The sequence below is a fragment of the Chlamydotis macqueenii genome, chromosome 5 (genome assembly GCF_036417535.1).
Source record: "Chlamydotis macqueenii isolate bChlMac1 chromosome 5, bChlMac1.mat, whole genome shotgun sequence".
NCBI classification, from domain to species: domain Eukaryota; kingdom Metazoa; phylum Chordata; class Aves; order Otidiformes; family Otididae; genus Chlamydotis; species Chlamydotis macqueenii.
Genome location: NC_141560.1, coordinates 43123032 through 43151017, shown reverse-complemented (window position 1 = coordinate 43151017; position 27986 = coordinate 43123032). Strand labels below are relative to the sequence as shown.

Here is a 27986-nt window from a genome sequence, read left to right as displayed (position 1 = left end):
CCTCGCAGGAAGTTCCTCCCTTGTCTTTGGCTGGCCTTGTATTTCTGTGTCCGTCCCTCCCAGTTCTACTACCTGAACTGCAGCTCCTCCAGGTGCCACCATCGACATCACAGGTGCTGAGAGAAACCTTGCAAACGTGATTTCCACCTCACCCACAAAACTTTTTAAAAAATCACTTAGATTTTGCCTCCCCTCCCTTTGGCTCCTTATCCCCCTGGATCCAGCCCCAAAAACGCCACTTACCAAATGAAATAATTTGCATGACAGCAAAGAGAGGGTTAAAGACATTTATAAAAAAAAAAAAAGTAATATTTACAGACCATTACCTAAGCATGAAACTCTCCAAATGACATAAGTCACAATTTCTGTAACCTATGTGTACAAAGTGCATGTCTTTCCCCTTTCTTTTCTCTGCAGCAGAAGACTCCTCACGACAGTGGGAGTAAAGTTTGGGTCAGACTGAAGGAGACAAAACCTGTCGATTACTGGGTTATCCACCAGGCAGGATCTATGAATAGCAATTTAGAAGAAAGTAAGGGCAGGAAAAGTGACTCATTTACTTGGTTGGTCTGCCCAATGGATTCCCTTGGGAAAAGGGATCTATCGTCAAATGCCCCAGGGAGACGAGTGGGAACGAAAGGTTATTCAGCTATTCAATAAATTAACTCACAGACTCAATTCAATCATTCCAGGTTTCCCAGATATATTTCAGTCAGTTTCTATTCGCAGCCCCATTGCTCTGCATTCAAATACGGGCTCCAAAACGGAATCTGAATATCCCAGTCAGAGTGGGACACAACTCCTCTGCTCCCCAAGCTGTTAGTTGCATAAGCTCACATACAGCCTCACACTATCTGTGCCAGGCACGGATGAAAGGTTTTGGACAGCAAATGAAAACAGTGCCAACAGTAGCCCATTAGCTACTCGATCTAATCCCTCTTGAAAACTGCCAAAAGAGAGGTTCTTCTGCAGCACTACCCTCTCCTGCCCTCTTAGGTGTGAAGGCAAGCAGAGTTGCTCTGCCAGCACCGCGTTGAAATGACATGTAACAGGACCAGGCCAAGGAGTGTACGGTTAAGAGCCAGGAAAGCTACACAATCGTCCTGCTAGACTACAAAGCACCAGCGTGAATGCAAGTGGGCAAGGAGGAGCAGTGTGCAGGGTACGAGCAACAAGAGTATACTGTGTAGAAACACAGATGCCAATACAGGAAAGAGCAAACATCCACACAGAATGGACAAGACTGAGCCTGAGGAAGACTCACTTCAAGGAGCTGATGTGTAATGCATCCCCTATCAGTATGAGGCACTCCACAGGCTACACACCAAACAGCGGTCACTCAATTTGAGAGAGCTCTCACTCAGGGAAGGAAATGCTGTACAGTGTAGAGCCCCGGTGTAGTTCCCTTACTTTTTGGACCAGCAAGCTCTGGGAGACTTACTCACATCGAGCCAGATGTTATTCTCTGAAGAATCCCTCCCTCACAGATGTTGAGCTGCTCTGAAGCTGCCTGTTCCAGGCAACAGCGCCACGCTTCACCTTGCAGCAGTGAGGTTCTTCTGCAGGGGAAGTTTTAAGTGCCTTTCAAGTGCACAGATAGTTTGTATCTCTTTATTTTGTGCTACAGTTGTCCTTCATTTTGTTTCCATCCCACATGAGTACCACCTTGATTTACTCAAAAAAGTATTTACAACCCTATCAGTCTAGCCTAATGAAAGAATTACTGAGTTCTTCCTGTTCTCCTGTAGGATGGATACTCTATTTTTGACACTGGAGCAGCTTCCTTCTCAACTCCTACTACAATTCATTACCTAGTACTAGTGATGAGAAAGGACATTCACTGTTTCTGAGATGCACAGATGCTGCTCCCTACATCAGTGCATCAAGTCACACACACTGAGCCACTGTTGGAAAAGAAAGATACACCTGGGAGTGAACAAGTTGATAGAAGGCTCTTGTCCCCTTAAATGTGGGTAGATTTTGGGCATGGCTAAAAAGAGACATATTTGGCTCTTTAGAGATCAGAAAGCCAAGTATTCCCAAGCATGAGTAGCGCAGTACCCCTTTGTGGCAGCTATTGGAATTACACATTTATATGAGACCCCAGATTTTCTGTTGCGGATCACAAGTTCCAGTCCTTCGTGGCAGCAGTCCCTACTCATCTGGTCACCTCTTCAGCACTCTCACTCTTCACTTGCAAGGTGCTTGTCACTGGCTGTAGGAGAAAGCAAAAGAGAGAATTTGCCTCGACCTCCCCTCTCATACTGAAATGCTGGCAGAACATGCAACCAGCTCCTTCCCTTCTGGGATCTGGAACACTTCGGGCAGACGACGGGACCTGCTTGCTTCCCTCCTCTAGTGCCCTCACCACATGGGCAAACCTGCCTGCAAACTCCCTCTGTGAAAGGAGAAGCAGCCTCACCAGAACAAACCCACGAACAACTACGCTCTGTGCCTGTTCTAGCAACAGGGTACTGCTCTCTGCTGGTCAACTGGGTTAACAGGTTGTCAAGCAAAGGCAAAACCAGAGAGCAGACCACTGCCAAATTACAGGGCTATGGAATTGCAATTAGGAGCCACCACCCTCCACAAGCAAGTCCATTTTGTTCATTGAAATGCAGGGAGAAAATAAGATTGAGCCTCACTAGTTGCCAGGACAAAGCAGTTTAAGCCAGATCACACCAGGGACTACTCACAATCATAAACTCTTGCCAGGCATCTCTGGAACGGGGAGACCTGTCACTTTGGCTCGTTTGTACAGTTCTTCAGCGCACAGCTCTTCTGCTCCCTCATGTTTGCGCTTTGGAGAAGCCTGGTCTGCTTGTGACAGCCTCACTGCTGTAGAGGAAGAAGAGTTATTGCAATGGTTTCCCTGCCTTCAAATCTCCTCACAAGTACACCCTAGCCTGATCTGCCACAGAGCTGGGAGAAAGAACATGCAGTGCACAAGCACAGAGACATGTTGCTGCAGCCTCCTTGAAAAATTCTGAAAAAACTTTGTTAAAAGCAGAATAATTAAGTCCCCCAGAACAAACATAAAAGGATCCTCCTTTGATGGACCACAACTTAGTTACACCTGATCAGCCCTACAGTGATTTGCACTTCTCCCTTAGGTGGCTGCATATGATCCCAATACAAGCAATAAAAGATACACTTTAATGAACTCCTATTCTTCAGCCCTTTAGGAATGAAGGCTCACTGGAGACTTCTGAAGAAAGCCTCAAGGAAGGTGAATGTGATCTGTGTTTTGCTAGCTACACATCCTCTTATTAGAAAAGGATCTCTCTCTTGCCCACAGCCTTTAAGTTGACATGAAACGATCTCAGAAGCACACAAATAGCTCCAACTCACCTGTACTGGTGCTGCAGCCCTGCCCTGAAGCTGAGTCTGTGACTGGGCCACTGAGATCTTCCACACATGAAGGGACTGACGCCAGTAAACCTAGAGCAAGGCAAGAGGATCATAGTCAAGAAACAAAACACACTTGGGTGGGAGAAGCCTTTCACATGGAAACACCTTAGTGATCACCAACCCATATCCCAAAGCAGGATGAGTTCAGAGCTGCGCTCACCCAGCACTGCCCACAGACAAACATTGTGATCCAGCAGTGTATTTATTTAGGATGCTCTGCCTAGTTTTTTTTCCAAAGTGAATAATGGACCATTGGTGGCATACGGATGGTGCCGTGCCATCACCAGCTCTCAAAACTAACTGAACTCCACTCTCACCTGTTCAAGAGCTCAATGGAACTCTCCCTGGAAACCAAATGAGCAGATCTGGCAGGGACTGCTTCCTCTTGCAGGGACTAGCCAGAGAGACAAGTGCTATCTATTTTAAACCATGACCTATCCTCTGAGCATTTTATCTCCTATTAAAGACAACATCTTTTGCAATGGTTGGTACTTACAGAGCCCCCTGTAGCGTGACAGTTGCTGGTAGATCTGCTTCATGCGTTCGATGTTCAGTCGGCTGGTCTCCGCGTGGTTCACCATGGGTTTGGGGTAATCCACCCCAATGATGCACTTGGCTGCCTTCTGCACAGACTCTGGAGCATTCCATGGTTCGTAGATGTAGCGTGAAGGGAAACCTTTTAGTTTGGGCAGATACCTCCTGCAACACAAGTAAAAAGATGCACAAGCACCACTTAAAGTGCAGCAATGCAGCATTCACAATGCACAGAAAATGGCATGCACCTGTCAGCCAGTGAATGACTTAGGGTCACAGATTAAGCAACAAAGAAGCTCCAGTCATAGAATCATAGTATATTTAAGATCATCAAGTGCAACCATCAACCTAATACCACCATGTTCACTAAACCATGTCCTGAAGGTGAAGTCACAACACTTACTTAACGTAGTCACCACTGGGGTCTGTGCGACGTCCAAAGCCCACAGGGCAGTAACAGTGGAAGAACTGCTGGAAGAATGCACTGCACGAAAGCCACATCCAGCTGCCTGCATTTACGCTGAAATCGGCATCCAGCAACAGTTCATCAAATACCTGCAGCAATTGGAGGAAAAGGCAGTGAGAGTCTCCCCAGGCAGGACTTTGAGGCAGGAGGACCGAAGATGCTACTTCAAATGGCAGGCACTGAGCTGTGAGAACAGCTCCTAGGAACCAGAGCAGCAGCAAAGGAGCTATCTGCTGGCTGTAGCCAGTTGGCTGGTCAATAGATCTCACTTCCTGATGCTTTCACATAGGGAGGCACTGTCTGCTCACACTGATAAAGTATGGGCTTATCTCTCATGCAGCAACGGACTAAATCACTACCTAGTGTTGCAGCAAGCCTTGGGTATTGATCCCAACCTGGGAGGCATAAAAAAATGCAAAGCACCAACCGTAGGAAGCAGGCAGATGCTGCACAGAAGAACAAGCACCAAAGCAAGACGGAAGAACCCCCGTGAAGGTCCCACAGCACACTGCCAGTGAGAGGCAGACAGATTTCAGCGGTATCTTGCTCACATCCATGCACAGACACTACGCTTTTAGCATCTGACCCTATGACGCACTTTCAGCTATGCTCTGCTCTGTCAGCTTTGCGACAAGATGCCCCTGCCTCCACTTTTTGTATAGAGCGGTATGTACACCAAAGAGATTCAAGCTGTCTTTCCCTTCAGATGGCCCAAGAGAAGGGTCTTTTACCTCTTTCCTTGAGAGACTCTAGACTCAGATTTCACAGTCATGGAGCGTTCCCTGACCGGCACAGTGATGGGTTACACAATGAGGAAAAAGGTCCAGTTATAAAATGACATGGAACTTGCAAAGAAAACAGATGGACTGAAATAACTTTTACAAAAAAAATTAAAGTCCCCAAAACCCCACTAACATTTAGTTATGGTTACTGGAGTCTCTTGATACTGCCAGAGCCTCACGATAGAAGGCAGCAAGAAGTTAGGGTGTTGGCAGGCCAAAAGCCTGCTAGCAAATCCTCTCTTCCATGTAACTCTTACATGCGAAGCAAAAGCCATACCTGTGTGCCCATCCTTGCAGTGAGTGCCAGGGAGACTTTGTTTTCCTTATGGCCTCCTGCAAGTCTCTGGAAATGCCAGACTCACCCTGACTCCTGACTCCCAGCTGATCCAGAGGTCGCCCCTGGTCAGGAAGCAGGCCACGGCGTGCCTGGCCAGATGGTGGATCCACCCTTCCTGTCTCAGTTGGGTCATGATTGCATCAATCCAAGGGAAGCCCGTCTTGCCCTCTGCCCACTTTGCCAAGGCCTCAGGGTTCCTGTCCCAGGGGATTTGGATGCAGATAGGGTTCCCCTCCATGCGATCAAACTTCGGGTTGTTCGTGGCTGCTGTGTAGAAAAACTCCCGCCACAGAAGCTGTCCGTACAGAGAGAGGGGGGGTGTGCTGTTCCGCTTCACCTGTGGAGGAGGGAGCAAGGGTATTCACAAGCAGAGGAGGACTGGCTTCATTAAGCTAAGCTGTAGGCTACCCATGCATTTATACATAATTCCCAAGTCAGTTACTGACAATTGCCATAAAGGAGTTCAAGTCCAGATCATCCTTTACCAGAAACCCCAAGTGGTAAAGTCAGAGCACTGCTTTTAGCTCACTCAGTACACCGACAAGTGACTTGAACAACGCAAAACGAACAGTAAAAAGCTCTACGTGGCTCATGACACGTAAGTCCAGACTGAAGAACAAGGTACCAGCAGATTTAAGGTCTGCTCAACTATAAACAGGAGGATCACTTTTCCTCACCCAAGAGCCCCTTCTGTAGTAACAACAAGCTTAGCCCAACAGCCATACACAAGGGAGGCAACAGTAACTTTTGCAGCTCTTCTGGCACGCTGTCTGGGAACCAGCACCACGCTATCTGTGCTCAAAACCAGATGAACCTTTCATCTTACCTTCTTATACAGCTCCCAGAGACGATAGTAAAACAAGCGGCAGGACAAGCAGCCAAAACGCAGGTAGGGACTGAGTCCTGTAGGGCTGGCCAGCAATGAATTGGCGTTCATTCTTGGTCTTTCGTAATTTGCAACCCATGCCTAGACATATTCAAGAGAAATGAGCCAAAAAACCTCCAAATTTGTGGGATGCTGCTAAGGACAGGCCTCTGTGCAGGTGGTGAGGCCACTCAGGTCTGACAGTAGAGTCTCTTCTATTCACTCCCAGCCACCAGTGCCTCAAGTGAGCAATCCCAACGCTCACACTCCATCCAGTAAATGCAAAACCTTTGCTCCAGGATTCACTTAGTCATTTTGGCCAAGAAAAGGACTAAATTTGCTTTGCATGCAGGAGCTAATAATCCCGAGAGCTCCTAGGAACATAGACTAACATCACTGTTTATGTCCAGATATATCTACCTCATTTCACACACTGAATAAGAAAATCTGGGGAAATTCAGACCTTTTTGTGGAGTATTATGTTGACAGTTTATTCCCTCTTCAGCACAAGAATTTATTCTTTGATCCCTACAATTGCCACCAAACTCTCCAGCATTGAAAAGAGACAAACTGTTTAAAATAGAGTCACATCTCTGCAGCTGGGTCACCTTTCACTACTTTGAAGTTATTTGCTTCATGCACTGTAATAAAGAACATGTGCCTCATAGAAGAAATATAGGTGTTTCAGCAAGGGGCTAAAGTGAGATAACTGAGCCAGCTGGTGAGATCACACATTAACAGGCTGATGTACAAGGGGAAGGCATTCTTTTACAAGCATGTACTCGCACTAATACCTCAGGTAAAGACAAAAGAGATGGTGTGCAGTGTGGACAAGGGACTGAGCAACTTACAGGAAAGTTTCCAAGTTTGCACTCTAAAGGAAACTGAGGGGTAAAAACACGGAAAAGAATCCTATGTGCTTCAAACAGCAGCATAATTAATACACAGCTGTACTACTTTGGGTTCGAGGAAGCCCAGGAGGTCCCTGCTCCACACACAACCACAGCAGTACAATACCAGACACGCCTGCCAGAGTTGAACACTGCAAGCACTGCTAGGAAGAGCAAGGAAACAGGGCAATGGCCAATGCTCAACATTTTTTGTTTGGAGGCACAGGCTGCAAGAATTGCTACTTAAACAAAAGGGGTTACCTTTCTTTCCAAGTGCTTATCCAATCGTGCTAAGGCTTCTGTCTCCCCTCCTTGCCAAACTGCAGGGGCAAGACCATCTGTAGGAAAGCCTAGAGGGAAATAACTTTGTAAGATTTCAAGTCACACCTAGACAAAGGGTATAGATAGGATTAAGAATTAATAACAGCAAGACACTACATATTGCAGTTGCCTAGCAAGGCTTGCTTGCTGCTCTAGTCCTTCTAGAGAGGCAAATCATGTGGAACACGGGGAGAGCCTGCTCATAACACTGCACAAGAGTCTTTCCCTGCAATGCTTTGGGGAGCCTTCTGGAGATTTTCTGGATTGCTTACATGCCAGCACTCTCTTTCGTGTGTCAGCACTACCCACAGGACTCTGCTCCAAAGACCAAAGCAGGAGGCAAAGGAACATCTGCTCCAGAGCTCTGCCTTACAAAATACTTTGCCATGGACACCAGCAGCCCAGCAGACAGCCTGGCTGGTCCTGGTGAGGCTCCTATTCTGCTGAAAGCTGGTGCTGTGGAAGGCACTGGATTAGCGAAGAACCGATGGAAAAGGGGAAGCAATAATGCAGTTGCCCTGCAGGGCTCTGGGCTGACAGATGAGCCTCCCCTGGCAGGAAGCAGAGCAGTGTAAGGTTGCAGGCAGTCTCACTTTAGGCCAGACAATGAAGGAAGCAGATCTAACCAGGACTACAACCCTTAGGACACTCCTGTTGTGAAGCCCCCTACTTTTACATGACTGCTGAAACTGTGCCTTAAGGCACAAGGTGATACTCCTATAAAGCTGGTATGGAGCCTCCAGTCACACACATGCAGACAATAAGCCTTTCTTGCTCTGCATTTAGATTCGCTTCCCTGATGTATGCCTTGCAATCCTTGTGGCTCAGCTCTCTATTCATCCTCATTCTCCAAGAAAATACAGGACCGTAAGGCATAGCAAGATGAGTGAAAGAAATTTCTGTAATATCTTGTGTCTTCCTAAGCTCCCGAACTGGTGCTGCTTGGCAATAACTGAATGAAATGATCTGGTACACAGTTAGTTTACCTCTTCAGGTCTGTTACACAACGTGTCAGAGATGGCAGCGGGAGGAAGGCAGCTGGCGAGGACATGAGATGCTGATACAGTGGTTACATGCTCAGTATAGCAGAGAACAGAAGGACAGATGCAAGGCATTTCAGAGCAATGCTAAAGGGGACGTTGTGCATCGACAGCAGTCTATTTTCACGAGGTCCAGCACTGGCTGAAAACATTAGGCTGCTCCTAGGGCCAGAGGCAGCCCAGGTCAGATTAGAACACTGAAGTTGTCCTGGGCACCTGCCAGCCATCAGAAACAGCTTCACTAGATGCCGTTTCAGCTGGCAGTTAACCCTTGCCTCCACCCTCAACACATACCCAGCTCTTCCAGGGATGGGACCCCATACACATCATCATGGTTCTCCTGGATGTCCACTTTACACGTCTCCATCTGCTGGCTCGTTACGGTGCTCACCGGCTTCTTTGGGAGCTCCATACGGCTAATGATGGCCTGGAAGCGCTTGTAGGTGAGGGGTGGCTTGTGGCCATTCAGCTCAATTATTCTGGAGACAAAATAAGCAAGGTGAAACAACACAGCCTCGCTACCACAGAAAATAGGAGGAAATTACAGCCAAGTTGCATCCTGCTATCTCTGCTCACCTTTCACCTTGGATACAGAAACCCTTATAGACCTACCTTCCACTTGATTCATCCATCAAAGGGATATTGAAAACAAACAAACACCCCCCCCCCCCCCCAATTTATCTCCATTGGAAAAAACCAAACCAGCTCCAGCTGCACCAGGCTTCGCATCACTTCTCTTTCCCAGAGCTTCTCCCTGTATGAAATCTCAGTCTGATTACTGCCTTTCTGTCTCCCCAAGATGGCAAATCCCAGACCTGCATCTATTCCCCTGACACGTTGCGATATCCTAACCTGATTCTGACCTTACTTCCTCCCTGTCTGACACAAAAAGTCCCAGCCTATTAGTGACCCCTCCTCCATCTATCTCAGATGAGACAAATCCCAGCTTGCGTCATTCCTCTCTACTCATGATTAGAGAAATCACCGTCCTCCCCCATGCCATAAGGTCACGAGCAGACGTGTCTCATGCTATTCACTTGTGTCAGATCATGCTACGCAAAAAGATGGCCACAGTTCCCCATTCCTCTACTTCACTAAACATCCACAGCCTGCTAATTTTTCCTGGGGCAGAGCTCTGAAAAACCTCCCAGGCAAGGTAAGCTTCCCCGGGGTGAAAGATGCCATTTTCAACCCCCTCTCCTGCAGGGAGAGGAAGGAGTTAACAGCAAAGCAGACAGCACAAGGATCGACAGCATTACATAAAGTTGAGACAGCCAAACCCACAGCTCACACAGGAGCTGCAGCAGAGCAGCCTTCCCCACCCATTACAGTCAACAGCTTATGCAAGGGGCTGGGCTTAAAGCCGAGTGTTTCAGCGGATGCCATGTGCCTTCCCTTCCCCAAGAAGCCGCACGTGTAGTGAGGAGGAGCAACGTGTCAGCCCAGGGCCTTCCCCAGCCCTGAGCCCTTCCTCACGTGTGCTCCGCTGTGACCCAGCTTCCCCAGGCTGCAACGTGGGCAGCCGGCCTCGCGCCGCACCTCCCGATGCGGCCGCCTCCATCTAGGCCAGGCACCGACCAGGAGCCCCGGCCTCCTACACACTGCCAGCATCTAAAACAGGCAGCACAGCTGCAAAAATTAAAAATGAAGCCTCCTGCAGTTTCCTGCCGTTTTTCTGCTTCTAAGTTGTAAACACTGGAAGAAAAAGACACATTAGTGTCTTCAGGACAGGGGAGGGAGGGCAATTGGGATGTGCACTGAGTGCAAAATGCTGTACATTTTTAGTGTGAGACTATAAACACGATCACAGTGTGGGCACAGCACACTCTGCCACCCCTCCAAGCAAGTGCATTCAAGGGAGTCTGACAGGCAACATATTCCGTCCTGCACCTTCATCCCAGAGAGCATCTCCCCTGCTTTCATGGACATGCTCTTGGCTGGCTGTCTGTGTACCACCCCAGAGACAGTATGAGATCACACTCTCTCATGAATACTACCACAATCTTCTCTGCAGCTTTCTCTGAGCACTGAGGCCCACAAAAAAGCCCATCAGTTCATAGACAGATCCCAGAAAACCAGCACTGTAGCTGGAAGAGAAGCGAGGCCTTTCTAGTTCAGCACTCTAGAGAGAGCTGTTTCCAGAGGAGTTCAGCACTTGGAAGCGAAAACGTGACAAAGCTGCACCGTGTTTGCCCTGAGGTGCCTGGGACGGGGGCGGGGAAGCCAGGTCTTTAACACTGCCTCTTTTCTCAGTCCTCTTCCACAGATCAGCTGAGGCTGCAGCTCCATCTGAGACCCACACTATTATACCACCTCCCAGATCCACAGCTAAAACTTCTGTGAGCAGACAGCTACTGGGAGCAAATTGCTGTGACTTGCAGGTGGATGCTTATGTCTGTATTTGACATCCTCAAGAACATGAATATGAGCGAAGCTACCTAGTACAGTTCCTAAATTCCTAAACAGGTGGTTATTGAATCTGAGACAAAAATTTTAAAATACAGGACTAGGACAATTTGCGAATTTCACAGCACCTGACACTGGCGTTACGCAACAAAATGCGAACCTTTCACAATACTGCCATGAAAAAAGTATCAAATATTTGGTATTGTGCAATATTGGATATTTTATGATACATACCGGGTATCGTAGTGCTGTTCAGCCTTCCCTACAAAGATTTGTACAGGAAGCTCCCCAAGAAGGAGTCCTTTCCTTCCTCCTACTGTCCTAACCCAGGCAATACAATCTCACAGGACCTGCCCTGATGACAGAAGAAGGGAGGACCCTCCCCAAGATTTAATACTCCCACTTCATCTATCTCCCCCAGTGCAACTCACAGACTACACATGTGGCGGTTTGTCTTCTACTTTTCTTGGAGTGGAACACAGAAGAGCAGAATTCCTGTATATGTCACACAAAACCTAGTCTTTCTGGTATTAGTGAGCACATAGAAAAATGGCTGTGCTACTGCACTAGCAAGATACTGCCCAGTGCTACCTGACAGTAGCACCGAAATGCCAGAAGTTATGTATTTTTGACTGTCACACAGTCACATTTTACCTCAAGAAAGCACACAACCAAAACCTGACCAAACATAGTTCTAGTGCTGCGAGGATTATAAGGTATCCTACAGTCAGTCATCTGTGACAGCAGAGTGTCTGCAGATTTTGAACGCACACCCCCGCAAGTGTCAGCTTCTGACTCACATCTTCCTCGCAGTGCCCCAGCGGGATGGCAACCAGGCTAGGGAAAGCTGCTCTCCCCAAAAACCTGACACCTCGGCTTGCTTGTAAATGACAGGGCCCCATTCTGGCAAAGGACTGAACATGCTCCCCCGTGCTTCCTCGTGTGAGGAAGAACTGGCTGCCAGCACTCGGCAAGCAGGCCGCACAGCAACACGCCCCACTACTGATTCATGCAGACTATTTAGTTTAGGCTCACCAGCTTATGCAATTGCTCTGATCTAAATCCTCACTCCAGAGAGCTCGTGTAGGGCTACGCATGCTTAAGACAAGGAGCATTTCTAAGAATTCAAAGAGGAGATAGAGAACCAACAGATTTTCCATACAACAGATGCTGGGCAAAGGACGACAATTCAACTTCTGCAGAGTTACGCACACGAGCAGATGAAAGATGAAGAAGTGACCTGATGACAGGCTAAGTATCAGCACAGGGGCAAAACACCCGACACCAGAGCACCATGCAAGACAGACAAGGATAACAAGATCTGTCAGGGAGAAGTTTGACTTAACCTTCTTAGATGGAAATAAATCACTTTTTTAGCATAGGGCAAACATGAATTGCAGAGGCACCAAGGTATGCACGCTTCCCCAGTGCTTGGTTCCTTTAAGTTAGTACACGCTCCTGTTAAAAGATATTTAACTATCATTTCAGCTGTAGGCTAGAATATTTGAGGAAAAGCTGCTCCTGATGCATGCTACAAACATACAAGCTCACAATGCTCCTTTCTGGCCTAAACAACTCCCTCTGAATAACCCAGGGCTCCCCAGGATTACAGAAACCACAATGCTGACTGGCAGCAAGCAGACTACAGAGGTTTTAGATTTTAAGGAGAAGAAAACAGGCAAATCCAGAGAAAGGACAAAACAACCTGTCAGCTCAAAGTTGTCAGACAGAATAATTGTCAAGTAAAGGCTTTGAGCAGGCTAAGCTGATACCTGAGAGATTATCTTTTCTGTCTGACTTCTACAATCTGAACATCACTAATCTTGACCGGGAATTCATAGATTTTCTTAGGAGTACTTTCCAACACTGATGCTGATTTTCTATAGCCCTCTCCTTGTTTTGGGGGAGGGGAACGACACTCTGATAATCACACAGCTATGCTGGCAGTGCCAACCAGGAGCATACTGTAAGCTTCCTACTGGGTAGAACTGATCAAATTTACAAGTTAACTGAACAGGCTCTTTGTAAATGTTTAAAAGGAACCAGTGGTGGTGGCACTGGGCATACACTGCAGGGGACAAGAGAAAGACTGCTGGAATCATTTATGTACAAGGGAAAGATTAGTCTAAATTGTTTAAAACCAAGTCTGACAATTTTGTCAGAAACTCGATTAAAGAAAATGAGAAATAGGACACTACCACCAAGTCACTAAATATGCAGGAAAAACAGTCGGCTGAGCAGAGGGACAACACATACCATGAGTTAAAAGACGAGGTACCACAACTGGAGGGCAATATACTCTGAGACAGGCTTCCAGAAGAAATACAATATTAGAACTCTATTACCACCTGCTGAGAAGTCTCAGAGATGCCAGGAACCAGGAAATGTCAGAGTAACTGGAGACTTCTACTGCCTCCACACAGACTGAGTAGCTGTTACACCCCGCCACCTGCCAAAAACCAATTTTCTAGTTGCCATAAATGACTGCTCCATGAAATAATTTCTCAAGAACCCACACGGAAAGGCAATTCATTATTTGGTCTTCGGCAGCGCCAAGGTATAACTGAAAATGTTAGTTATCACTTGTCTGCTCTAACTGTGACTTTAACATGCATCAATTTAACATTCTTCCAGGAGCAACAATACCATAACGGCTTTTCTTTCAAGAAGAGAACTGCATAAAAATAAGTAAGTGTGCTAAGGAAAAAGAACAAGCTGAGATGCAAAACACTGACAGGCAAGACAGAGATGACTTGAAGATGACATTGGGGAAAAAAAAAAATATATCAACAATTGCACACAAACCATCAAAAAAGATTTCAGAAAGATCACAAGAGTCAAAACAATTAAAAAAGAGCATCATCAAAGATAACAGAAGGTAAAATCCAGAAGGCCATCTAAAAATAGAAAACCTTCAAACTTTGGTAGGTTAAATAAAAAGCCACAAAAGAAACCTCCTTGCCCTTCCCAACCCAAATGAAAGTTTGAGAAACCTTTTAAAAAAAGCATAAGTAGTAAAAAAAAAAAAAACAACACAAAACCAAACCAACAAACCTTTTACAGACACTCCAGTATATTTATAGGGTCAAGAGGTGATCAAATAATAAAAAAAAGCAGAGACATCTTAGCAAAAACACCTGCATTTATTTTTGCATGTGTGTTCACTACGGAGGTATTCAGGAAGGTTGCTACTCTGAATGTCTTTAAGGAAATTTATTGCAGACTGGGAGGTCAGGAAGAAATAACACAAAACAAAGCTATGCTTGAACAGCCACAGCTTCCCAGGACCAGCAAGCATTCACCCAGGAGTCAGGAAGGACATCAATACCCAAACTAATAGCCACTGCATGCCTTAAAACTTGCCTTAAAACGGTATGAATTCTATAAGCAAATACAACTCTAGATTTAAAAAGCATTTCAAGGGCATCACAGGGACTACAGAATAGAAAGTCTGTTACATGCATTAGGCAGATGGAATCAGTGAATGCGTGGGTAATATGCAATATGCTGGAGGGTTAATTTGGCCTTGGTAAAGGGAAGTTGTGCCTCAAAATCTACTAGTGACATTTGAGCCCAGGGCAAGGGAGATTGAGTTTGTATACTCTACCTGGACTTTCAGAAGCCATCTGACTAGATTCCTCACTGAATTTTTTTAAAGAAACCAAGATAAACTGGGATAAAGGAAAAGGTCCCTGCAGACAGAAAATTCTTTGCGATACAGGATACAGTAGGAATAAATTTTTCCAACAGCAGGAGAAATCCTACACAGAGCTGAGCTAGGGCTTGTGCTGCTCAACATTATTCATAAATTAGCATGGAAGGCGTAAAAAAGAGCATGATGATAAAGTTTACTGACGTAAGAAGGTATCTGGGATAGCTAAAAATGAAAGGCAACTTAAAAATTTCCTGATACACCACATCAACAGCTGACAAAAATGTCAGATGAAATGCAGTATTGGTCACGTTGCTTCTCCGTATGCATGGCTATGCAATCTTAAGCTTACTTATATAGTAGCAGCCTCTCAAATAGCTATGATCATTCTGGAAGGAAGCCCCAAGACATCAGTTTAGTGTTTAGCAGTACTCAGAAAAAGCAAAAAGAATGCTAGCAACTATCAGGAGAAGACAGGAAGCACTACAGCACTATTCAAATGTCGCTCATACATTTTGAACACTAGCTATGGTTTTCATCACTGCTCTCCATCTCTAGAAATACCCAGAAGTATAAAGAAAGGTGACAAAACTTAGAAGAGACATGGAACAGATTCCATCTGAAAATTTAAGTAAACTAGGACTCTCCACCTTGGAAAAGACAAAGATGACATGAGGAAGGACGTGAGGGGCAATAACTTTGAAGGGGTGAGGATGTAATAACCGTTCACGGTCTCTCCTAATGCAAAAATTAGAAAGCAGTGTCTGCTCATGAGACAAGTACAAGAAGAATCCTCCTCACTCCAAATACAAACATTTCCACACAGCATATGATAAACCGTAAAGCTCATTCCCATAGGAAATCATGGATGCTAAAGACTCACAGGAGGAAATCTACATTCAGCATTACCGCCGCACGTCATCCAAATGAAAAAAAAAAAAAAAAAAAAAAGGCAAAAAAGCAAGCAACCTGTACATATAGGACTGAAACATTGGCTGAAGTCAAAGCATACCTTAGAGTCCTACCTGAAAGACTGTCTCCACTGTCTAAGGAGATAATATATATACGGAGATTACATATACGAAGTAGGTATATAAATCTCAACATAAAGGCAAGGCTACCCCATAGCACATACATAACACAGATAAGGCATTCAGGTTTTAGAATAAGGTAAGTTTGTCCCAGTCTACCTTGTTCTACTCCTTCCAGCTGTCCTGGCACATCCATCAGTTAAAAGCCCTGCCTTCATAACCTTTTTGAGACAACAGCTCAAGTATCCTTATTGCAATGAAGCAAAAAAAGCAGTTCACACAGTGCGGACATGCTCAAGGAGAGCAATCAATCGGACACAGCTGAGCAACTTAAATGACTGTCAAGTACAGAGTTTAATGAGCTTGAGGCAACACCTTTCTGTACATTCACGTCACTGTCAGCACTTTGACGTGCTCTAATCAAAAGTGCGAGTGCGCAGAATAATCCTATTGACACCTTCTAGGCTCACACAGGATGACAGCGACCAAGGTACAGCAATCAGCATAATAGAGGAGACTGAAGCCTTCCCAGACGCGACAATCCCAGCCTAGCCCAGGCAGCACCTCTGCTCCTGCTTTCCCCGTACCTGTCCAGGTCATAGAGAGTGTGGGAGTTTTCTATCACCACTTCCACACCAGCCTCCTTGGCCAGTTTGACGATAGCTGCATCTCTCTCCTTACCAAACGGCTCTGAGTCGTATTCGAAGGTGAGGCGAGTGACTCCCCATTCCTGCAAGAAACACAATACACACAGCTGTCAAACAGAAGACTCTTTCTAACCAGCAAAATCACTAATGAGGATGTCAGAATTCCTGGCCAGTGTTAAGTCCTGGAAACTCAGAGAGGGTTCCTGTGAGAAACAGCAGTCTGGAGTCACGATAACCAAAAAATCACCAATTTTATCAACTCCAGCAAATATCACATCTGCTACGCAAAATCCTAAATGTTGAGTTTAAAACACATAAGAGGAGGTTTGAGTTATTCTCTATTAATGTTCTTAGGTTACAGCTCAGTCCCCAAGCCTAACACCACCTTGTTTCGTTGTACGTGCTGTCCAAAAGTAACCCTACCATCCTGTTCCAGCATTTGCAGAGAAAGCATTTCAGAGAACCCCTTCAATACAAGTTCCACTTCGAAACCCGTATTTTTACGTGGACACTATAATTAAGTAAAAACAATACACTCTAATTTTTTTCCAATGTCTCTTTAAAGCCATCACATAATAGAGGACCAATGCCCAACCCAAATAGCAAAAACCAGGGTAGTTGGTAATGCAGGACTAAGGATGGCAACTGAGTGAACCTTTCTGGTCAGCACACTAGACTATGTTACTGCAGAGTTCAGATTTAAATTGAAGTCCTGTCTTTGGGCAGTTATTTCACCTTAGTTGAGCCATGCACCTATTCTGTATCTTCATATCTTTAACAGATCCCTCGCAGATTACATGGAATAGGCCTTATGAAATAGCATTCAGCCGCTTCTGGGCTTTTCTAGAGCACAGTTTGCTCTCAAAGACTATGGCCTAGTTTTCTTCAGAAAAAGACTCCTATGAGAAGAGGTTTAGTGGTTTCCACAGCGACCCTCCCAAGACATCCATCAAGCAGAGGAGCAGCACACAGGTTTGTTTAGCAGACACTTTAGTCAAACACAGTCAGAAATCCAGAGATATGCTTAAAAAAACTCCTCACACTACTAAGATGTGATCTCCCAGTGAGACAGTCTAAGTCATCTCTGTATACACAGGACAATCTTTTCAATCACAGAACCAGAACCAAAGCATAGAGAACAGATGTGATCAGTTCACTAAAGACCATTAAAAAATAACGTTAAGACGGGGAAGAGAATTTAGAAGCAGAAATCAAGTGTACAAGCTCCATTATTTTCTAAACTTTCAGATTAAATTCTAAAATTAATATTAGAAGGGCAGAGAACTGAAAGAGTTATGTACCACTGAATACACATCTCAGAGAGGTCCTCCACTCCTTTTTCAAAATAAAAACATGACAGCATCCATAACTCAGACCAAGAGTCAAACAGATATGCTGCAGGACCTGCTCTGCTCCTATGGGATTCAATAGCTTCCTCTTAAACCTATATTTCTTTTTTAAGAAAGACAGTATCAGGAAGGGTTGGAAAAGATGGCCTTGGTCTTGAAGAAACATACATTACTGCCTTGAAAGGAACAAAAAAACCCCCAAACAACCCACAACATTTAAACAGAGATTTTAAGTAAGAATATAAAACTTCAAATTCAGGTACTTCCTACAGTTTTCAGAAGCACACCGTCTATGTGCTACAGTGGTACATAGGAAGCAGAGTACAACCAACCAGAAAACAGTAAATTGTATGACAATAAATTGCTGCAGATATAGAAAGAAAAGTAATGACTGACTTGGATTTTAGTATCTAGCCTACAGCAATGAAAAACTGTAGGGGAAAACAATCACACCAAAGGGATTGTGAGCAAACTCCAGTGAACAAATAGCATGCTTTTCTTTGACAGAAGAGGTAAAATTACAGATGTTTGTTCAGAGGAGGTGAGACAAAAAAAAAACTTCACAAAGGTTAACACAGAGCTAACAAGTACCCTTCTCCTCACAATATCAACGCATAGTAGTGCCTTTCCAGCGACTGTTATTCACAACATAGCTCAGCTACTGGCAGCAAGAATAGAAATTATATTAGGTTTGAGTGTTGCATACCATATGTGACATAACTCTCCTCTGCACAACAGCTGACAAGAAGGCATGAGTTGCTGCTAATTCACTGTTCAGTGCAGCAGCTCTGGAGAGGCCTGAATATTTCCCATGAAAGCCATATATTTACCACATAATAGCATAATCCCCCTCCCCTTCTTTCCAGCTCTGTTACAGTACATCTAAGATATTCATAAACTCACCTGCCCAGGCAAAACAGATTGCAGCAAAAAGCACGTCTGGCTGATTTCACAACCATCTCTCCAAACCTCAGACTCTGCCAACTATTTTTTGTTCTTTGACCAAAGTGGGCATTTTTCTCCAACAAAGTTTTAATTATTCTGTGAATATCTTGAACTAAAATAAGGAGGGCATGGACTACTACTAGCCAGAACTTATTTGCAGATCAAAAGATAAAAATAACCTAGACTTTGAAAAGGCTAAAAGCGGCACATAGTTTGTGTCATGTGTTAAGGTGCAGAAGCCAAAATAAACATCAGTGCCCCTTCTGACATGCATAGTCTGATTCCACTACTGACCTCCTCCAGAAAATATTCACCATTTACAGCAGGAGGGTATAGATTCAAGTTTACCTCTCCTTCTCAGCAGCTGATTTACAGAAGGCTTAGCGGACACTAGTTCTGTCACTCATATGTAATGTGGAGTCCACATGACAAACCCAACTCGTAAGACTATTGCGAACTATGGTTTTTTCCTTTAGCTTTGCCACTCTAGCAAAGACACTATCAAAAAGCTTCAAAGGCAACGGGAAATACAATCTTAGAGCAGGACAGAGAAGAATGATACTGCTTGAGGAACCCTGATATTCAAGGAGATGCTCTTCCCAGCCCTCTCTCTCTCACAATCTGCAGCACTGACATATCACTTTAGAACTGTATCCACTAATCCATCATTGACCACTGAGGCCACTGCATATTCCACCTAAATGGTACATCAGCAGGAAGCTTGGAGCCAAGGTGTATTCTGCTACTGAGGTGACTGAACTGCAGTCTTGAACAGAAGAAAAGGAAGATCAGCTAATAAAAAAGCTTCTGGATCTGCAGTTTTAAAACAAAGCCCTCTTTGCAATTCACATACAGATCAACGTGCTTTTTCAGTTGTCTGTAAGAGTGTATGGACATACCAGTCTTCGCAGGTAAAAGCTACAGGAAGAAAATAGCCAGACGCTCTCAACACAAAAGGAACAGCACGTTACAGTGCAACCCTGTGAGACCTGAATTACAGAAACAAAGGCAAAGACCATCATCCCAAAAGAGAAGCTCAGGCACCCTGGTGCTAGTTTACACCCTATTACTAAATTTCTTTGCAAGTCTGAGTTCAAGATTGTACCTGGCTCCCAAGCTGGCCCTTATGGATAGTAGTTAAAATTAACTAAAAAGAAGAGTTTGTTATAGTGAAGAATTAGTTAAAGAGAAACCAAGGGGATCTCCAATAACTAGCAAATCATTAGTGAGTGAAAACAAGGATAGCGCCAGGACATCAGTTTTTCTTCACTATGCTCCAGAAAACTATTTTATTCTCTTACTTTGAAGAGTCTTGGGAAGACATCTGTTGGCTGTCCTCGTACAACAAACAAGCGAGAGTTCAGTTTCCTTAAACTGTTGTCCAGATCCTCCAGGGACTGAAGCAGGAATCTGCAGAGAAGAAACAACAGCAGTTAGTGTCAGTCAGTCCAGTTACACTAAAAGACAAACAAAGAGAATTTGCATGGAACTCCAGCAAACTTGCATCACCAAATCAAACTGAAAGTTAGGACAAGAAACAGAAAACAATAATTCATATTCATCTCTGGTCTGTCTACCAACTGCTATGAGACTACAGCACCAGCTAGCTCCCAGCCATTCACATCCACATTCTGCTTGTCCAGATGCAAGAGGTTTCCAGGATTTTCTTCTTCCTGCAACCCCCGCCCCATGTTCTCTTTCAGAGCTGGCAGCACCCCCCTGCCAGCTGCTCTCGCCACATTACGACATGGAGAAAATCATAAACCATATAATTCCCTACAGTATATTCTCTTATAGAGAGAATTCTGTGGCAGGAGGATTTTGCGTATCAAGTAGAAAGATGTCGACACACTACTCCAAGGAAAGTAATGAATTATTACAAGAACTGTGCAAGTTTTACAGTTCTGTCTACAAACAGGCAATGTCACAGCAGAGAAATGTACACTCCTAGCTCATCAGTAGCAAAAGACTGAGCAGCAAGATCTCCCAAGGCAAGAATTATCTGTCATTGGAACAGCTGCAAACAGAGCTGCAATTTGTCTTCCTCCACGAAGACAGAGAGATGAGAGCGTGCCAAGATGTTCATCTATTCCCTCCCACCTCAAAACTGTAAAAAAGCATTTAAGTGCTTTTTGCATTTAATGGTGTGTCTTACTGATCCTGCACTATGCTATGAAATATCAAATGTATCATCATGGCTTTCACAGCCACACGTCACCCTGTCTACATTGTAACTTCACTTCATTTTGTCTAACTCTGCAAAAGACACCAGATTTAAAACTTTAATCTCTGCGACAACACGTGGCACTGCTGGCAAACCCGCAACCCTTTGCAAGTGAGCCTGCCAACCTCTACCTCATTCCTACATGCCTACCCTGCAGCGTGACCTGCAGGACATGAGTATCTGCATCAGCTCGCTTCAGACCACACACAACTAATAGGAAAGCTGAGCTACAATTGCTCTGCACACTGGGTACTTCCTGTCTCCTCAACTGCACCGCCCACAACGTGAACTGCAAGCTTTGAGACAGAACAAGCTCCCTCTGCGCTTCCTCAGGGAGAAAGGGACATGGGGTTCATGGAAAGAAGGGCCCAGTATCACAGTACAAAAGACTGAGAACCAGGTCTGGGCAACCAAAAGAAACCACTCCCCTATCCCCAGCCCACTTTCTGTCTATTAAATAGGAACATTGACTTTCCAACGTGTTCTAAAAATTAAACAAGGGTTGGTCCTATATGCCTCACACATGTTGTGCAGTTAAATAATACGGGAATTTCAATATGATAAATTTCTGGGAGCTAGGTAAAATACAACCATTTTCTTTTGGAGAACGGAACTCTAAATACCAGTAACTGCATAAAAAAAATAGCAAAACAAAGCCAAGGTTCCAAATGGGAACCAACAGAACTCCAGTAAATGTAAGTAACTTGCTAATACATTTTTGTCTAACAGCCAGCAGTGCTAAATTTTGACATCTGCAGTAGGTGCGTACCTCCAAGAAAATATGATTTTAAAAAACTTTACCTGCTCACCTATTCCATGACTACAAGAGAAATAAAACCACTACCTGCTTCCCTCCCTCAGTAATGTTGGTGGAAACAAACAAGGATTAAATGGATCAGGAATTAATCTTCTGGGGGCACTGCTTTGGTTCTTCCAAATGAGGACAGTTAGCAACAACAGCAGCACGTGAAAGGCATTTCTGTCTGCTGCTGCCTGTAGGAAGTCTGGTCTATGGAAAGATCACTTCAGGCTACTAGGATATTAAGGAGTAGCAGAATTCACCATTTTCTGTTATTTGAACATCTACATTGTGGTCATTTCTGCACATTTAAAATGTTTAAGCCATTCTCTGATGTGGGTTCTAGAAATGCTTAGATATCATCTACTCTATTCCATTCCTCTAAGATGAAGCTAAGGTGCACAGCAGAGGCAATTAGCTACAATTGTTTTCCCTAGCGCACAGCCACGTGACATTTCAGAGAGCATTTAAAGGATTCTTAGCCAGGTGGCTGTCCTGTCCAGAACCCCCTTGATGGGGTAATGCAGGGGGAGATGTGCTTCACTTGTACGCATGGGAGCCTTGCACAGGAGAATCCCTACCTGGATTTAGTTTCCAAATGTTTAGGCAGCTGAGACCTAATACAATAGCATTATGTAACATTACTGGCTACCAGTCCATAAGGTCCTGCTTTCTGCACAGTAATGACTCACTCTACATATTTTCCCATTTATACAGAGGGCAAAAGCCCAAACAGCTTCATTTCTACCTTCCTAGCAGCAGCCAAAGTGTATTTCTGTGAAAATCTGGGGGATGGGAGGGAGGCAGGCATGCGCACATGCCTACGCACACCTGGCAGCCGAAGGGCAGAGGGAAGGTATGGTACGGTCACGCAGCTCCGAGGGTTCTTTGCGCTTATCTCTGAATTCACGGAAAAGTGTTATCCAAAGCAAAACGTCCATCGGTTGCTGCTCTCATACATTCGCCCAGCTTGTAAAGAGAAAGTCTAATGACATTACATAAAGTTGAAGGCACCCTCCCACACAGCCAGGCTACACTGCTGTGGAAACCGTGGCGAGGCCAACCGGGGACGGAAACCTCTCTCCTGCAGAGAAAGAACCACGGGGAGCAATGCGTGGGCCGGACAGGACAGGACAAGGCAGCGTCTGCTGCCTAAAATCGCTCTCCGGCTGCCGCGGAAGCCCTTCCCACCGCCACTCTCGCCCAAACCCGTCGCCTCCCGAAGTCTGCCCGGTCCCCGCTCCCACCCCGGGCACACCCGCGGCCTGTGGGCCCGGCCCCTCCTCAGCCTACTCACCGCCAACGGTTGATGCCCACGGCGGAGGAAGCGGCGAACCAAGGGTCCAGGATATAGATGCAACGGAGGGACGCGGCGTCCCGCAGCGCTTCCTGCAGCGCCGGGTTATCGTGGAGACGCAGCCCACGGCGAAACCAATGCACCGAGCGGCAAAGGACCGGGGCCGGGCCCGGTGCGGCCGCCGCCATCGCCGCCACCGACTGCCGCTGTGGCCCCCGCGCGCCGCCCGCTCCCGCCCCACCCCGCCGCGCTGATTGGCTGCCGCCGCGTACGCGGCGGCAGCCAATCAGCGCGGCGGGGTGGGGCGGGAGCGGGCGGCGAGCCTCTACAGGCGCTTTACCGCCCCCTAGCGGCCGCACCCGGAGTTCCCCGCCCCCCCTTCCCCCCCGCCCCCGCCATGGCAATACAGGCTGAGAACGCCGCTCCCCCCTCCTCATCAGACCCAGAGAGCGACCCCCGACTTTATTCAGCAGGTTTGGCCGTTACAAAGTCAGTACGTGCAACATTAAAAATGGTCCGTTCCCATTAATTTTCTGGGTTGAAGGATTCACTGAGCTGGCCATTGGGGGGGGGGGGGGGGGGGTTAAAAGGCATAAGCCAAAAGGCAAACTGCAAACACCGGAGGAGATTCAAAGTAGGTATGGAGTAAGCCCCCCCAAACAAGCCTAATTAGTAACAACACTGTTTTCAAGCACAAACCCACTCCCTACACAGAGGATAAAGAGGACAAATGCTGCAAACTCCATGAATGGGGATCTCCACCCTACAGAAGCAATTGTTTCAGTGTAACTTTTTCCCTCCTGCCTATCACAGAGAGGCAGAGGTCAAGCTCGCTTCTCCCAGAGAAAGGACACTTGAGAGACCATGCTCTTCCTCGCGGGACATGGTGCAGAGAGAATGATAAGTTTCATTCCTGATTCTTAGGATGATTTCCTGAACTAAGAAACCAGGTGGAGAGAAACACAGAAGACACCTCAGCAGGATGCGATACTGACTCTTTGGAAAGGAGATTTGGAGGCTCTGCTGCTGCTTGGGCTTGTACAGAAGGAGAAGGGAGGGAATTTCCCATCCTTTGCACTGATTGGGGCAACACGAAGAACAGCTTTTGCCAAACCTTCTACCACAGAACAGTTTACTGGAGTCTATCCCCAACAGTCTGGCTTCCTGCCTCATCCTTACACAGAGGTTCAGGATTTTGTAACTTCAAACTGTGTTAATTCAGTTAATTCCAGATCCCCAACCACACAAAGCTCCCATCCCAGTCTTTGTCCACTATGAGCCCACCCCCCTAGAGATGCAAATTGTCTAGATTAGGTCAACAGCAACATCCATTCTAAAAAACGATCACAAAAAACTGATTGCTCTCTACAACACATGCTGTTCCCAACTCCGATAGAGGTGAGGTCCCATCAACAAAACATGATCCAGTCAGGTCTTTGTTTCTGGTTCCTGACACAGTTCCCCATACACTTTGCAGGTGATTTTTTTTCCTGCTCCTTCCTTTTCTTCTCAGGAGGAAAGGAGCACCAAAGGTTAATCCCCTGGGCACAGAAATGGAGGTGCAGGCTCTGCCTACACACCAGTCTCACTTCTTTCGCCGCTTTTCACATTAGGATCCTCTTGTACCTGTCTCATCTCCAGCCCTTTCACCCACGTGTAGGCAAAGGAGCCCCCCAAAACCATCAAGTTACTCGTCCACCACAAGAAGCTCTTTGTTTCCTCAAAGTAGATAACAGCCAGCACTGTTTGGGCACAGGCCTTGGCTGTCCCAGACACGTTGTGGGTAAGTGGGCTAGTGAACTTAATCTGAAGTCCGGTCACATACCCAATGGCAAAGCCAAACACTCCCCCCAGGGTCATCATGCCCCAAAAACTGGGGCTCCCCAACTTGTCAAAGTGGTAGAGGGTGCGGAACTCGCCCAGCAGCATCATGAGGGGGAAGAACAGGACACAGGCATTGACATTGTTGTAGAAGGTCAGGCGCCAGATGCTACCATCCACCACAGGCAGCACCTTCTTGGTGTAGATGGCATTGAGTGAGACACACAGGCTTGCTAAGATCCCAAAGAAGATACCCGTCCACGACAGAGTACCCTCTGCTCCTTCCTGGTCAACACCCAGCCAGAAGCCACCTGCAACCAAACAAATAAGCATAATCTGAACAACTGCTGAAGGACTCAAAACATACAGTCAGCAATTCATCATCTACCTTACACCGAACAACCACAACCGCAAGCAGAGACAGGCTTAAGGGCTTCCCCTTTCTATTAAGCGAACCCACAAAGTGTCATGACTAGTGCCCTGGGAGGACTTATTTTGGGAACGTGGGTAATTTACTGTGCTATCATTCAATCTCAGAGGACTGATTCCCACACTGAGCAGGCAGCTTGAGTTTAGAAACTTTTATTCCAAAGAGTCATGAACTAAAGCTAAAGCTACTCATTGTTGATAGGTTATTTTCAGAAGGAGATCATATGATTTTTTTAATTGAAAAGGCAGCAAACTGACACACAGGTAGCAAGAAATATTCCTCAAGGATTAACAAAAACAAACAAAAAAGCTTCACAGGCTTTGCTGCGCTGCTAACAGGAAGGGAAAGACAGGTCAGAAAAGAAGGTGGAAAGATAGTAAACATATGGATGTAATATTAAGAAGCTTGATCAAAAAAGGATCACAAAGCAAAACTGAGTGCAGTGTCTTCACCACATTAAACTTCTTTGATGGGTAATGCACTCTTCAACGGCCTTCAGAACAGGAGCTACAGGCTTTGTGTCTCCAGGGCAGAGAGGGAGACCTCTCCCCATCCAGCTCATTAGCAAAACATAAAAGGGGAGAAGAGCTACTGAAGGAGCCCTGCATCCTCTCCATTAGCTGCTTCATGCTGGAGGCCGTTTGGGAAGTTACATGCAAAGTGCCTAACCTGCTTTTAAACTGATCCCAAATACAAAAAGGTTCAATGTTCAGACAAGGGAGGGCTTTGCATTAGGCCACAGAGGATGCTCGGCTACGCTGCTATAGGCACACAGGCAATGCTCCCACAGCAAAAGGGGATGGCGCCAGGGGGACAGGGTCTTATTAGAGAAATCCTGCAAGGCTGGTAGATGCCATAGTCCTGAGCAACATCCCAACACAAGACTAGCTGAAGGCAATTGCTTGCATTGCTTGGATGGAAAAACCAGTAATTCTGTTCCTGTCCACGTCTTCTATGGAGAGGAGATTCTCTTGTCTTGTTTTCACTCAAGTCTATCTACTTGTCTAAGCACCAAAGTGAACATATGTCCACCTGGAACCAGACTGAAGTCAACATCTGACCACCCTTGGCATCTAAATGGCCCTCGAGCGGAAGGTAGCTTATGTCAATATCGATGCCTTTGGAATGAAAGACTTCTAAGCAATTCCCATAAGGCCAGTCAATGCCCTGCCCGACATCCTAACCACAGAACCAGATCTTCTAGTGGTTTACACTTGGGTTGACCAGCTAACTCTTCGTCACATGCATTCGGTCTGTCTGAATTGGCTGGCCTCATTGTATGGTCCCAATAGTTCTGGCATAAATGCTGTTATTGTTAACAATGTTAATAATCAACAAGCACTTCAGAACATGGAGAAAGCCACCTGCTGTTCTACGACCTTTGTGTGGAAAAAAAAAAGGTAAGGCAAGTTAAACTTCATTACAGAGTAGAGAGTTTTAGCGGCCAAAGGAAAAAGGAAGCCATGGTCAAGTAAGAATAATTTCCTTTCTCAATGAGCTCCTTACAGGCTCCAGACATGCAAAGCGGGTTGCCAAAGCCATGAGCCCTGAGCTACCCCACCACACCAGGGATCCCCCTCCAAGGGGAAGACACCCCACCTCCAGCTCTCTGAGGTCACGGGTCCGGCCAATGGGGTGAGCGCAGCCCCTTCCTGTTCCCCCTCACCTATGATGACTCCGCAGGCCAGGAGGGCGTAGATGGAGGTGGTCTGCTTGAGGAGCAGGTAGGAGAGCAGCACGTTGAAGACAGTGGTGAGGGAGCGCCCCACATTGTAGAAGGCCACACCGACGTGCTTGAGGCAGAGGTTGTTGGAGGTGACCATGCCAATGAAGACGATGGAGAGGGGCAGGACGCTGCGGGACACCTTGGGGTCGAGGCGGAGGGTGGGCAGGCCGGAACAGGGTGGCCCGCAGGCCGCCCCCAGGCTGAGGCCCAGGCAGAGGGCGGCCGTAAGGGCGCACTGGAAGAAGGTGACGAAGAGAGGGGCGTCGAGGCGCAGCGAGGGGCTGTCCAGCAGGTACTTGTTGAGGAAGACCATGGCGATGGAGGTGAACCAGTAGAGGCAGACCACCACGGCGATGCGCAGGGCCCGCAGCAGGAAGGGCGCTCGCCGGCCCCCGCCGCCCTCCGCCGGCAGCAGCGGGTCGGCGGCGCCGCCGCCCAGCGCCATCCGCAGGATCCCCGTCCGCGTCAGCTGCGCCCTGCTCATGGCGGGCGCGGGCCGTCAGCCGACGGTCCCCGCCCGGCCCCGCTCCGCCCCGGCCTCCCCTCCTCCCGCCGCCGGCCCCGCTCACCCGCCGCTGCCGCCGCCGCCGGCCCCGCGCTTCCCGGAGGGCCGCGGCCCCGCCCGCCGCCCTTTATTCACGCCCTGCGGGCGCCGCTCGCCTCCTCCCCTGCCGCCCGCGCCGCCATGTCGGGGGAGGGCTCGGCCCGGCCGCCCCGCCCCGGGCCAGGCTGCGGCGGGAGAGGGAGCGGGGTCCGAACAGCTGCCATGGGCGATTTTAACCAGCACGCTTGGCCGTGCAGCCGGACGTGAAGGGGCTGGGGCAGGGGCCCCTGGGGAAGCGCTGCGACATGGCAGGCGGTGCTGGCAGTTAATAGCGGCCGGACGAGGTGATGGGCGCCGTGTTTGTCCAGGGGCGCTGGGGCAGCGGGCGGCAGGGCCGGGGTGTGAAGGAGGTGACCGGTAGCAGCCCCTGTGTGGGGAAGCACCTGCTCCGCTAGCTCGGATCGGTGTC

At 46.9% G+C, this 27986-nt stretch overlaps 2 protein-coding genes across 4 annotated transcripts; both read right to left on the bottom strand.

The window, feature by feature from the left end:
* Positions 1–432: 432 nt before the first annotated feature.
* CRY2 (cryptochrome circadian regulator 2) lies at positions 433–24087 on the bottom strand. Of its 3 annotated transcripts, none has more exons than XM_086748222.1 (12): positions 23992–24087; positions 19978–20086; positions 16323–16465; positions 8941–9125; positions 7547–7635; positions 6357–6497; positions 5556–5867; positions 4349–4500; positions 3908–4110; positions 3352–3441; positions 2697–2838; positions 433–2215 (listed from the first exon to the last, which is right to left on the bottom strand). In XM_086748222.1, exons 1-11 carry the CDS (start codon positions 24063–24065, stop codon positions 2699–2701), a joined length of 1638 nt encoding a protein of 545 aa, XP_086604348.1. In that variant the 5' UTR covers positions 24066–24087; the 3' UTR covers positions 433–2215; positions 2697–2698. The 3 variants fall into 3 exon arrangements, with proteins under 3 accessions (XP_086604348.1, XP_010113633.2, XP_086604347.1); XM_010115331.2 differs by lacking the exon at positions 23992–24087 and adding an exon at positions 22997–23209; XM_086748221.1 differs by lacking the exon at positions 23992–24087 and adding an exon at positions 22997–23209 and having other exon boundaries at positions 2697–2835.
* SLC35C1 (solute carrier family 35 member C1) lies at positions 23444–27489 on the bottom strand. The gene is made up of 2 exons (XM_010127148.2): positions 26914–27489; positions 23444–25128 (listed from the first exon to the last, which is right to left on the bottom strand). The coding sequence occupies exons 1-2, from the start codon at positions 27455–27457 to the stop codon at positions 24569–24571; spliced, it is 1104 nt and encodes a 367-aa protein (XP_010125450.2). The 5' UTR covers positions 27458–27489; the 3' UTR covers positions 23444–24568.
* Between the last annotated feature and the right edge of the window lie 497 nt (positions 27490–27986).

What these genes read in the sequence shown, in the direction of transcription:
- CRY2 (XM_010115331.2), bottom strand. Translation starts at nt 23,184, where the DNA reads ATGGCGGCGGCCGCACCGGGCCCGGCCCCGGTCCTTTGCCGCTCGGTG. An exon ending in GCTGGGAGTCAGGAGTCAGG is followed by an intron (nt 4,501 to 5,555) that starts GTGAGTCTGGCA and finishes CAATTGCTGCAG; the next exon opens with GTATTTGATGAACTGTTGCT. An exon ending in GGGCTGCAGCACCAGTACAG is followed by an intron (nt 2,839 to 3,351) that starts GTGAGTTGGAGC and finishes CTTCCTCTACAG; the next exon opens with CAGTGAGGCTGTCACAAGCA.
- SLC35C1 (XM_010127148.2), bottom strand. Translation starts at nt 27,457, where the DNA reads ATGAGCAGGGCGCAGCTGACGCGGACGGGGATCCTGCGGATGGCGCTG. An exon ending in GGCCTGCGGAGTCATCATAG is followed by an intron (nt 25,129 to 26,913) that starts GTGAGGGGGAAC and finishes GTTTGGTTGCAG; the next exon opens with GTGGCTTCTGGCTGGGTGTT.